General features: G+C 44.3%; 1 protein-coding gene across 1 annotated transcript; it reads left to right on the plus strand.

Moving 5' to 3' along the window:
* Positions 1–2,552: 2,552 nt before the first annotated feature.
* Positions 2,553–11,965, plus strand: dll4 (delta-like 4 (Drosophila)). The gene is made up of 11 exons (XM_085382328.1): positions 2,553–3,049; positions 3,212–3,472; positions 3,862–3,919; positions 4,597–4,860; positions 6,775–6,835; positions 7,895–8,025; positions 8,258–8,427; positions 8,527–8,746; positions 9,249–9,984; positions 10,329–10,437; positions 10,955–11,965. The coding sequence occupies exons 1-11, from the start codon at positions 2,996–2,998 to the stop codon at positions 10,958–10,960; spliced, it is 2,070 nt and encodes a 689-aa protein (XP_085238454.1). The 5' UTR covers positions 2,553–2,995; the 3' UTR covers positions 10,961–11,965.
* Positions 11,966–12,911: the final 946 nt, after the last annotated feature.

The raw sequence follows: 12,911 nt of genomic DNA on the forward strand, positions 1-12,911 counted from the left end.
AAGCCCATATGGCATTGTCTTCATAGTAAAGACAGTTTTGTGTTATCAGCTGCACTCACCTGTTAAACTGCAACTGTCACACTTTTTATGGTGGTGACATTTTAGCTGGACTGGAGACATAGGGCCATAAAGCAGATAAGCGGGGGAATATTGAAGATGATTAGAAACCATTATTGGCAGAAAAACTGATGTGCTAATGTGGATCAGTAATCCTGAACCAACTCAAAATGCGTGAATTGAATAAATAGGTGCAGCTCCTATAGAGCGCACACACAGATTCTGTTTAAAAACACCTCATTAAATCAGAAAGAGTCATCAACATCGCAGTGTCAACAAGTTACAGAATTAGCATCCGAGAGTCAAAAAAAAGGGGGGGGAAGAGCTGCACGGCATATGGCTCAGTCAAGCCAATGCCATTGTGTCTCTGCGGACCCACTGGAGACACAACAGGTGTGTCAATATGACAAGCATTCAACCAATCCATCGTGTCTCCCTCATATAAACACTGAATAAATATAGATGCTCTCCATTTTCACTCTCAGCAGTGCACAGAAACAACAGATGAAATGCAAACACTTTGAGATTGTGCCGAGGTCAAGGGAAAATCACAGACTATTTAAGCGTGTCATCATCCGTTAAGTCATAAATATACACTTTTAGGAGGGGGGGAAAGCAGCTTTTGTTGATTCTAGGTGACTAAGATTTTAAGATTAATCAGACTCTAGTCACATGTACTTGGACACATTTGTTCCCTTTTCATAAGCATAGCATGCACACCTACAAGAAAAAAACGGGGGGGAAATAAAAGAGTTGATGGAGGAGTGCACAGTTCATATGCTCAGCACTGACTACAGTATTCAGTGTTTTGTCTTCAACAACCTGATTATCATATTTTCCAGAAGCCTCCTCCTCACGTGGGCAAATGGTGTTGCTGCACAGCAACAAGTTTTGTCATATCCCCAGCGTTCACGTAGGAAGTCATTTTATTACACTATTACTGTAGTTTCCTCTTAACAAACGCTCACATGATGCCAAACAGAATTTAGATGAACAGGTTGGAGAAAACTGGCTCGTGCCCTCCGCGAACAGACGATAGAAAAACGGTGCGTCGGACTGCCAGTCTCCCACCAGATGGTAAATGAGAGAGACACGGGCGATCGAACAACAAATACAACCGATGAGATTAATCAAAAAAACAGCCAATGGATATGAGGGGGGAAACTGAGGTAAAGAGTGGGTTCCAAAAATTCAAATAGGGATTCTTTTTCTTTTAAATATCCCCCGGAAGTCTTTTCAATACAAATTCAATAAATAACATGTATAAATTTTATGTGATTGACATTCTTTGTGCATTACACTGGCGTCTACGTCATCCTTAGTGGGTAAACCTGGAAGTTATTTATTTATTATTTGCGTCAAACGGATTTAAGATAAGACAAATTGTCAGTTTAATAGTTGGACGCATCACCGCTGCCAATTTCAGGCCATCAAATCAAATATTTTATCTCGAAAATGCGGGGCTCAGATTCCTATTAGATGTAAAAGGCCGCGTGGAGAATAAATCAGTTTTACGCACGCGGGTGAAACCACGCGCAGTCTCTCCGTGTGTGTTTGTAGGGTATCACAGAGAGAGAGAGAGAGAGAGAGAGAGAGAGCTCATTTGCATACAGCTGAATAGTTAAGTCCCCCAGTCCTGTACACCCGCATGAGGGCGAGAGAGGGACACGCGCCGCAACAATAGGAGGCACGCTGCCATTAACCGTAAAAATACTTGGGTGGGCATGAAGGGGCGCACGCGCTGCAACATTAAACACAACTAGAATAAGATGTTCAGAAAGGAGAAAAAACAGAATGGAAACATAATACGAAATGTAGGTGGGTGTGCGTAAAATACATTTTTTATTGGAGCTGAGCAAAGGCCCTTTTTCTAAATTAAAGCAAGCGTGCGTTTTAGTGGGATCATTTGGGTTTGGGAGTTGTAAGATATTGGCTCTTGTGCTTCTGGGTTTAGTCTGAAAAAAAGTAACATTCTGAAAACTCAAAAACAACTCAAAAGATTGTCTCCCCCCCTGTAATCGCATTTCTGCTTTCATTGTTTGTCTTACATCCCGAGGGAGGCGCACATGTGACCCCACAGAGAGTGGAGGGTCCTGGAAGGATAGCCCAAGTGTGCGAGGCTCCAGTGCTGCAGTAAGGGCTAATTAGGCGTGCAATTGAGTGGAACCGGGGGTTAAGGAAGGTACAAGGAGAGTAGGACAGTAATTGAATTTCTGCTCTCCATTCTCGAAGTTTCGGCTCTCCTGCGCTGTCCCCTCTCATTGTGCAAAAAAAAAAAAAGTCTAAATGTGCGCCCCGCATATTGTGCGCTAAAAATAAGTCAGCAGATGTTGGGGGCTTGTTAATAATCGCCCGGTATCCATGGTGGTCAGTCATCTCTCTGCCAGTGGGTATTAAATCTGGATAATTGTTGGGGTGGAAAGAGAAGGGGGTTGAATATGTAAAGTGGGCGGTGCCAGTTGGGTGAGTGGCAGTTTATGTAATGAGCAGCGCAGTGGTAGTCTATATATCTGGGAGGAGACACACTAGGGTTCATTCAGTAGTAATAAGACGAGTGATGAACGTCCGTGGCGCACTGACGCACCGACTTGAGCACCAAAACAAGGTCTGAGCCGCGCGCACACAGAGGAGTTGACCATTGTGGAGTACAATATCATGCAAGGAGAGGACGCCTGCTGACGGAGTGGGACACAGCTGTGGATATTGGTCTTCCCTCACCTTTGGATAACTTGGAGATTGGAAACGCTTCCTCTGGACGCTTTTGACGCACGGCAACAAGGAGCTATTGAGGACTAATCGGGAGTGGAGGATTTATAGTGTTTCGTGGAAGGGTTTTTTTCAATACCCTATTTGTTTACCTCGGCGTCAATACTTCGGAATAAGAAGGTTTTGCTGCGTGAGTGGCTGGTGACGCGGCTGCCCTGGAGAAACAAGAAGGATGGCAGCCTGGTTCACCTTTACCATCGCATTTAGCACCACGTTAATATCACAGGTATGAAAGAGGATCTACATCTCCTTGGTGGTCCTGAGACCTCGGCGAAACCAGATGGAGAGCCGACTGTTTAATTTTTACCCCCCTCCTTTTTTAAAATAACAGAATAAGCTTCATGTAGCTGCACGGCGTTTTCTTAAATAATATTTCCTTCTCTTTTAGGTATTTGGATCCGGAGTTTTTGAGCTGGATCTCCACGAATTTAAAAACCACAAAGGTCTGCTTGCAAACGGAGATGCATGCAAACCCAACTGCAGGACTTATTTTAGAATTTGCTTGAAGAACTATCAGGCTGTGGTCTCTCCAGGTGACTGCATCTTTGGAAGTACAATGACACCAGTGCTGGGGACAAACTCTTTCAGCGCCAAGGACAGTGGCACTTTACCTACACCGATTCAAATACCCTTCAACTTTGGCTGGCCGGTAAGGGCGTGGAGCAGCACATCCACTTTATTTGTTTCACTACAGCGATTGCTATTATGTTGATTTCGGGGAACTGCTATGCATTTTGGGAGCGCACCGATTATTGGTCAGCTAGTCTAATCCATATCATTAGGTAATACTCTTTCGACTAACAGATTGGACTGCTGCCATGTCGTTCATTTCAAAATCCAGAAAGGCTCTCGTGATCACTGTGACACATATTTCCTCGTGCAGTCTTAAGTCTGATTTAAATTTCTCTTCTCAATTAGCAGGAGCCTATGAAATACAAAAATAAGCAAGATTTAGGCTCTCGTCTAAATTGCGAGCACTCTTTTTTTAATCGCTATAGTATTTGTAGCATGTATTAACGGCATATGTTTTCTCTTTAGGGGTCCTTTTCATTAATAATTGAAGCCTGGCATTCACCTTATGGAAACCTACCTGTAGGTAAGTGCAGCCTTTTTTGCCACAGGAGGGAGCTCTGTCTGTAGGTTTAACACACTCCAGTCGGTTTACAATTTTTGCACACTTAACATGCACGAAAGCAGAAAATAAATTGGGCTATTAAATGCAGTTTAGTCACTGAAGTGTTCCCCCTCCACCTCCCGTTAATTGTTCATCATTTCAGACAATTTTCACGCCTATTCATGCCTTTGTTATGAACTTCAGAACACCTTTTTCATTCTTATACCCAATACAATTGAACTTCCTCTAGTTTATTTTTGGCGTGGGAAAGAGCTGTGGGCTTTGGTGAGAATACTCAGTGCTTGCCAAAAGCCCCTGACTACATCTTCCTGTATTTTACACCTTACTCTGTTCTGCCCTTTGGAAGAGGGGACTGGGCCTGGGAATGTTTTTGCTGACGGAAAGAAAGAGGAAATTTCAACCTGAGTTTATCTTTCATCTAAGCTGTATGGGATTTGATAAGGGATGCAGCTTGGCACTGGGCAGATTATTAAAGCAAAAGTGGATGACTTTTGACCTCGCAAGCCATTTATGATGCATAAGTGACATAAAACCATAATCAATCCAGGACATGGGCAGGTTTAAACTCTAAACTTCCTCCATTAGTTCTGACTTCCTCTTCCTTCTCCTCTTTTTTCTTTTTCTTCATCTTCTTTCAGAAACCAACAACCAAGACGCTTTGATTAGCCTCTTTACCATCCAAAGACAACTTGGTGTAGGAACTGACTGGTCTCAGGATACACTGGCCAATGTGCAGACAGAGCTGAAGTATTCGTACCGATTCATCTGCAATGAAAGTTACTACGGAGAAAGTTGTTCCAAAAAGTGCACGCCCAGGGATGACCGATTCGGCCACTACACCTGCACCCGTGATGGACAGCTATCCTGTCTGCCCGGCTGGAAGGGGAAATACTGCGAAGAACGTAAGCAACCAGCTACATAATCTTTATGTTTTACAACTGTCTGGCTCACTTGCTATCAGTAGTCTATTCTTGGTGATCACAGTCTGTAGTTGCTTCAACTCAATCTGATTGTAATGAGTTTTTGGATAGTGTTCTGCAGGATTTGGTGGACAGGCCTTACCTTAAAGTGGTTAACTGTCCAATACTCTGATGAATCTGTTTCTGTACATCGTCCTTTGCTCTTCATAATCATTATAATGGTTTCTGCCTATAGAGAGAAATGCATAAGTTTGATATCAGCTGTTGCTAGTATGTGAGTTGTGTAACCCATAGGTCATCATCCTCAAGGCCACAGGATGTTTGAGTGCTATAACTAGACATGACCTCATGATATCTGGCAAGTCTGATAGGCAATTTTGGTGTGGAATGCATTTTTCATAGCTGTTTGCTTCATATAATTTGTAATCATGTAATTCTGACGTGCAATTGGTGGGTTTGTGGGTACTCATTGAATATGGGTTTTCTTGGCGGGGGCAGGCTTAGCACGACAACAGGCACATTATACTTGTGCAAACCCACTTGGCCAGATCGTGCACCAGCACTCCCAAGATTTGGAAAGTTCTGAATGAGCCTATGAGGAGGCTCGATGCCATTTGGCTCCACAATACCAAGGGCCCCCTTTCACCAAAACAAATTAATCAAAGAGTAGATTGGAAGGAGGCACCGTGAGAGTAATAGTTACCATGTGCTGGATATGTGGCCACACGGGTGACAGCGGATCTGTCATCCATGTCACTTGGCGGTGAAAGAGAAATTGGCATGTGCTATTTTGACTGTGGCGCCAAATTCTAACCAGATGGGCTCACGTGTTGCAATTACACACACATCAATCGCCACTGACTACAGAAAATATACATGAGAAAGACAGATTGGGCATCTTTCAGAGGCCATAATTTGCCTTCTCGCTCACACGCTCCCATACATAAATTTTAACAAGCCCGGCCGTTCGGGGCCATAGTGTAGAGTTTGAAGGAGCTTAGTAGCAAACACATTAATGCAGAAACACACACTGTGGACACTTGCGCACAGTGGTAGTAGTAGTAGTCACGTGACACAAATGGCTGGCTAACTTAAGCTAAATCTACGCGTATTAGCGAACATTTACCTGCCGTTTCTGTCCAGGTAAGTTAAAGGAAGAGCTGTTAATTTCTGTTTACTACTGTACCTTCAGAAAGCGCGTGCCCGGTAACTTAATCTGCAGGAGAGAGGGGAGGGCGCGAGGGGGTGCGCGCGGGCATTGATAGAAGGAGCCCGGGCGACTGCACGCGCCAAGGTTAATCGCAGCATTATTATCCGCCACGCGCCACCGATGTTTAGTCCCCTTCCATTGTTGGGCGCGCGGTAGTGGCAGCTGCAAATATGGTTCTGGCAGACCACAAACAACAATAGTGACAGCTGTCTGCTATTGAGAGCGAGCATCTGTTCTGGACTAAACCGGCCGCTTACTGTCAGTCGCCTGATATGTTGCCCCGGCGAATCAGTGTCATGACCGGTACACTTAAAACAGGACAAACAAACTCTCACCCACACACACACACAAACGACCCACCCAGTGGCAGCTGTGGGTGTGGCGGACAGGTTTAGATCAAATGGAGGCTTCTGAGGAAAGTTGAGCCTCACCAAGGCCCCGTGTACTTTAATATACAGAGCTTACAGTTGGCTATTTCAAGGAAAGCCTTGGTTGTGGTGTGCCTAATGGCAGTGCAAGGGGCTTGTGTGACATTTTAGCTTGTGGTTTATTTTTAACAGTATGGAAAATGTGAAATTGTCACACCTGTGTCAGGAGGAACAGGTGGACAACAGGCAAAGAACAGTAAAAGAGCAGCACCCTTACTGTAAGTTTCATTTTTCTCTCTCTCTTCTTTCTGCTTGTAGCTATCTGTCTGGAGGGTTGCAGCGAGAGGAATGGAAACTGCACCAAACCTGGCGAGTGTGTGTAAGTATTAATAATTGCAAGTGTTGAAATATGTGTTGGCTGTTAGGAAAGGAGCACATATGGGCACAGCGTCAGCTCCTTTCATGTGGAAGGCCTGGGTTGTTTTTCACTCAACTTCTTCACTCAGCTGCCTCCCAGTTTATGCGCAACAAAAGCACTTTTATCATCCGAGGATCCACATGAGCTGAAATATTTCCATATGATTCATTAAGTGAGGCTGAAGTTCACGTCAGCGTTTCGGTCCGCGCCCTCTCTTCACAGCATCACTCACTGAGTTCTCCGCTTCCCATGTTCCCTCCTTGTCATTGCCCTATCTCACTCACCAGCGTGGATAATTCACACACACACACACTCACCCACTCACTGTGGGAAATTCCTCCTGATTTTTTATTTTTGCCCTCTTTTTAGGCACAAATCCACCGTTCCCACCACTAAAACCATTCCAGATTAAGGTTAAATCCTTTAGATACCAGTAAAGCTGCTCCCATGTCTCTGCGCACTAAGTAACAGAAAAATGTTTTAACCTTTAAAAGAGCATCTTAAGTCCCACGATCTTAGGAACCTTTAGGAAGCATCTTAATCTTTAAAAAATATTTTTGCTTGGGTATTATTATATTATAATTAGTAATCTTTAAACACAATAAAGATCCCTGCTTCCAGCCCCACTCTTAGCATTAACGTCTACACATGCTGTACATACATTGTATAACCTACCTGTACAAATAAAGTGCAGTTTCACTGAGTGATGAGCGATGAACTAACAAGATTTTACTACTACAAGATCTCACTTTTAGCCAAGTGAAAGTTTGTTTGTTTGTTTGTTTTTTTCAGATTTCTGTGATGCATTAATTAATCATCTAATGATTGTGTCCAACTGTGGTATGACGCAGTTACTGATGTTAACCGATTTCTTAATATTAACATCCAATTAATCTGTTACAGGGATATTTAATCTGAGTTATTTGATGGCTTAAGACTGCAATCACAACACTTTTAGCATGAGAAAAAAAACAAAGACTAATGTTTTAAATGTCTTTCGTTTTTGTTTTAATTTTTCAGATGCAGAGATGGCTGGCAGGGCACGTTCTGTGACGAGTGCAGGAAGTACCCGGCCTGCAAGCACGGTACCTGCCAGCTGCCGTGGCAGTGTAACTGTCAGGAGGGCTGGGGAGGCCTATTATGTGACCAAGGTACGCCAGACAACTTGGCTCACTGCTGCTATTCCTTTTTAAAAAGATGCTCTCATATTACTTGCACCCTGTTTTCATTTGAATTAACTTGAAAGCATTAGTAAATTAGGTTTCCTCTGAAGTGTTCTATTCATAGCTTTCTACACATCCGGGGGTAGATTGGTTGTGTGTGTGTGTGTCTCCTGCAGACACCCTGTAAACAAACACTCTTCTCCTCTCTCCCCCAATCCAGACCTGAACTTCTGCACCCATCACCATCCCTGCTTGAATGGCGCCACTTGCATGAACACTGGCCAGGGAAGCTATACGTGTACATGCTTGCCAGGCTTCACGGGGGTCAAATGTGAGCTGGAGATGAAGGAGTGTGACAGCAACCCCTGCAGGAATGGGGGGACATGCACAGTAAGTAGGAAACTGAGCGGTGCATGCCCACCTTTAGGTTTCAACATTCACTGCTGATCATACTTACTCACTGACTTGTTTTTATTTCCATTTCTCAAGAATCTGGAGAGTGGCTACATGTGCACCTGTCCCCAGGGCTTTGAGGGTTCCCACTGTGAGCACAGCCTGCTGACCTGTGCCGACTCTCCCTGCTTCCACAAGGGGAAATGTAAGGAAAAGGACAACGGGCGCAGCTACATGTGCGAGTGTCCCAGAGGCTACACCGGGCTCAACTGCGAGAAGAAAGTGGACAAGTGCACGTCGCTTCCCTGCGCTAATGGTACAGTCTTCCTTTCCTCTTTGCCCCCCCCCCCCCTTTTTTTTCTGAACTTCCCTTTCCCCCCCCCACTCCAATTCCTGCCACTGGAACAACAGGAATTGGTGGGAACTTGGTGTCTATTGTCCTCCATGTAAACACTCAGCAGCTTCGAGCAGCAGCTTGTAAATGTCACCACAGCTTGCTGTGGTTGTTGATGAAAGGGGACAAATAGCCAGCGCAGTTCAATTTCTGTCCTCATGTAAACACAGAGGGCTCTGGGATTGTTCTGCGCTGGGAGAACAATATGCAGCACTGCGGTCACACTGTGGATTCAGTGGAAATGTGTGAACTCAAGCAGCCTCGCGGGAGGGATTACGGAGATTGTGTTCTCTGTCTTTGATTTTGAAACGCCTCAGTGTCGAAACGTCTCTCACTCTGTTTGCTAATGGTAGCTTCTGAGTTTCCTCCGAACCTGTATTCGTTGATGCTTATGATCTACATCCGCTTTCTCTTTTTTTCATAGGAGGTCTGTGTCAGCTCCATGGTGGCATCCGTGTGTGCAGCTGCCGCGCAGGGTTTACCGGCCAGCGCTGCGAAATCAACATCAACGAGTGTGCTGGAAACCCCTGCCTTAATGGAGGCACCTGCCAGGACCGAATCAACGACTACACCTGCATCTGTCCTGCCGGCTATGGAGGGCGAAACTGCGACCGGATCCTGAACGAGTGTTCCCTTCGGGCCTGCCTCAATGGGGGTACTTGCAGTGGGGGAGGTGGGCCGGGCAAGTCTCCAGCAACTTGCAGCTGCCCCGCTGGATTCACTGGACCCCAATGCGAATATTTCGCCGTCACCTCTCCTGTGACCACCGGAGAGAACAAAGATGGTTTCCAGTGGGCGGCGGTTTCTCTGGCTGTTGGGCTGGTGGCACTACTGGTGGTGCTGTGCATGGTGGTCTTGGCCTTGAGGCACATCCACAGGCAAGCCCAGAGGCAGCGAAGAGAATCAGAGACTATGAACAACTTGTCCAGCAGTCAGAGGGATAACCTGATCCCAGTGTCCCAGCTCAAAAACACCAACCAGAAAATCAGCCTGGAAGTAGACTGTGACTCAGAGAAATCAAACTTTATTCATAAAAACTATCACTTGGACCCTTACAACTCGAAATCAAAGGAGTTCAAGGACGAAAAGTCACAAGAGGATAAAAGTCTTATTTATGACAAGGGTTTAGATGATAAAATGCCTTTGAGTAGAGTGTACAGGTAAGAGAAAACATCTTTGCATGTCTTTATACTCTCGTCTTGGCTGCGATAATGTCTGTTAAAGAACTATTTATTCCACTCACATAGATAGTGTGTATATATACAGGGCTCTGCTGAGTAGAAATGACTGTTATGTATGAGAAGCCTCTGTCATGTAATCCTCATTTGCACCCAACAGTGGGCCCCCAACCATACATTGCTCTTCATCCACAGAGTTTATATTGAACAAGTGCTTAGCTATGTACTCTTCTTTGCTGCTTCGCCGCATGTGTATACACCTAACGCATAGTTCTGCCATGTGCTTCTAGTTTGCATTAACACAAAGTGTGATTTGTGTTTTGCAGCGAAAAGCCAGAGTGTAGAATATCTACAATATGCTCCTCGAGAGACTCCATGTACCAGTCGGTATTTGTTATAGCGGAAGAGAGGAAGGAATGCGTCATAGCGACTGAGGTAAGGCAAATAAATAAATAAATAAATGAAATGAAATAAAATAAAATCACGTCTTCATCAGCATTGCCTTAGATCCTCTATTTGACATCCATTAGGTTGTCTCAAGTGCACGATTCCTCACTAGTACACCAACATTCATAGGAGAAGATGAGACTTGCTGTTTTTCCCTGTTTTTTTTGGTATTCTGACCTAAGCTGGGGGGGAAACGCAATCACGTGCATTATTGGTTTCTATAAATTATGCTAGCTACACTTTATCTTGGCCACATGAAGACCTAAAGTGACAACCTATAATGATTTCTCGCACATGTTTGGCTCTGCTCAGTCTCAAAGGTGCTATGTTTTAGTGCTGTGGCTTTTAGTGGAATTTTTAGGATGTTTACTTCCAAGCAAAACATAACAGTGATACCGGTGCGTTTGAGCTAAAGGAGTGCTTGGAAACTGTTTTTAATTTGCTGTTTTTATGTTGTTCAAATTATTTGGTGTAACTCCATTTTTTTCTCTCTTTTATCCCACAGGTATAAACTGTGAGTGTCAGAAGGCAAGGGAACGAGGGGGGGAGACACAATCAAGGCAGAATGTAATATTCTGGATTGTTTACAAATGCTGAGAAGAGACTGGAGATCATTTTAGATGTTCACTGCTGCTCTGGAACACTTGAGAACTGGAGAGGGCAGAAAAGTCTGCTCTGCAAAAAGGAAAGAAAAACAAAAACAACAAAAAAAAGGACAGAATTGAAAAACTTTGACCGAGTGTTTGTATGCAACACATGTACAGTGAAGGACCTCTCTCAGTCGCGACAATGGTTAAATGGACTGGCAAAAAAATAGACTGACTGCACGAGGTGTGACGACAGCATCAGTGAAATTATTAAACTTCTAACCTTGGCCATCCTGGACAGTAAAGAAAAAGAGAGAGAGATAAAGGGTGGATTGTCGCCCTGTGTATCTAACCTGGCCTTGTGTGATAATCATGATGACTTTGACAGCCAACCAATCAGTAAAAAAGAAAAGGTGCCTAAAGATTTGACCACTCCAAATCCGCCCCCCCACCTTTCTCCTTCTTTCCAGCCAGCTTCGCCTGCTATGCAAGACTCAGGGTCTAGACGAGTGAACTCACCCCGTGTCACAATCCAACCTCACCACTGCTGAGTTCTGAATGTCTGAAACTAATCTTCAGCCGTCAATCACGTGGAAAAAAGAAATTTGGGGGGGGTGGACACGTCATGCGCAAGGGTGAAGATCGTATGCAGCCCAAATTCACTAGAAGCCTTAAAAAACGGGGTTTGAATGCTCAGTTGTGTGCCCCTGTCTATCCTTGGATCGATTTGCACTACCAAAATAAATAAACAAAAACAATGGGGGAAAAAAATACTTTGAAAATCAACAGAGATTTGAAGAGAAAACCACAGGAGCACAACAGTCAGTGCAGTGCCAGCACGATCCAAGAGAAAGGGAAAAGTTTGCGCATAGAAAAAAGGTGTTGGGTTTTTTTTTTTTTTTTGTTCTTTTTAATGCAACTGAAAACAAGAGACTCAAAACGAGAAGAAAAAGACTGTCACACCACTGCCTGCCTATAATGAATTTCAAAAGTACAGAACCAATAATGTAATTTTTTTTAAATGAGTATTTCCAGAGTTTTAATTTAAATATGACACACTGCTCTTTATATGTTTTATAATGTTATTTTGTATATAATGCATATTTATAAGGACCAAACTTCTGTAGAATAAAAAATTCTGTGAAAATTTCTGGAAAGAAATTATTTATGAGGCCTTTTTTTTTTTCTTTTACATTATTGACCGTGTGTGTCTAGTATTTATTTATATCTGTTTAGCTTCATTTCAGCCAACAGCATTGGTTTAATCAGTGCTAACTGCTCTCCTGCAGTAACACAACATCACATATAATGTTTTGGACATTTGGTAAATGAAGGTCCTTGAATGTAGTATGTCTACCTCGAGTAATTCCTGGAAATGCTGTTGGCTCTGGCCCCACTCACTCAGCCACCCACCCACCCCCTTGTTTCTCTCTCTCCAGCCCTAAATTGGCTTGAAATTCAAATCCGTTTCCACGGATACCACCCCCTCAAGCTGGAAATGGTGAAACAAAGCCCGGTGCGGGGCAAAAGGGGGAATGCCTCCCCACCACCACTACTCTTCTCTCTCTCACCCCTCCCTCCTCATAAAGCTCGTGCACGCAAACGTGCACACACGCGCAGCCGTCCAAGCAGATGCCGTGGGGGAGCGCGGTGTGAGTCTGCAGTGCCATAAAAACAGCAGCATATGCCAAGCCTCTCAGCCTGTGCGCACGACCCACAGAGACCTCCTCCCATAAAAAATACACTCAGGCACTTGCAGGCTCCCCAACTGCTCTTCCTCCCCTTCAGGGTTAAGAGCAATATTTCAATGCCCGGTTCCGTACCACCCACTCCTCTGCAAACAAAGCTGGAGAGAGGACCTGACACCAGCAGAGA

The sequence above is a fragment of the Rhamphochromis longiceps genome, linkage group LG15, assembly GCF_057381845.1.
Source record: "Rhamphochromis longiceps isolate RC_006_pf linkage group LG15, R_longiceps_female_GT1.1, whole genome shotgun sequence".
Classification (NCBI taxonomy): Eukaryota; Metazoa; Chordata; class Actinopteri; order Cichliformes; family Cichlidae; genus Rhamphochromis; species Rhamphochromis longiceps.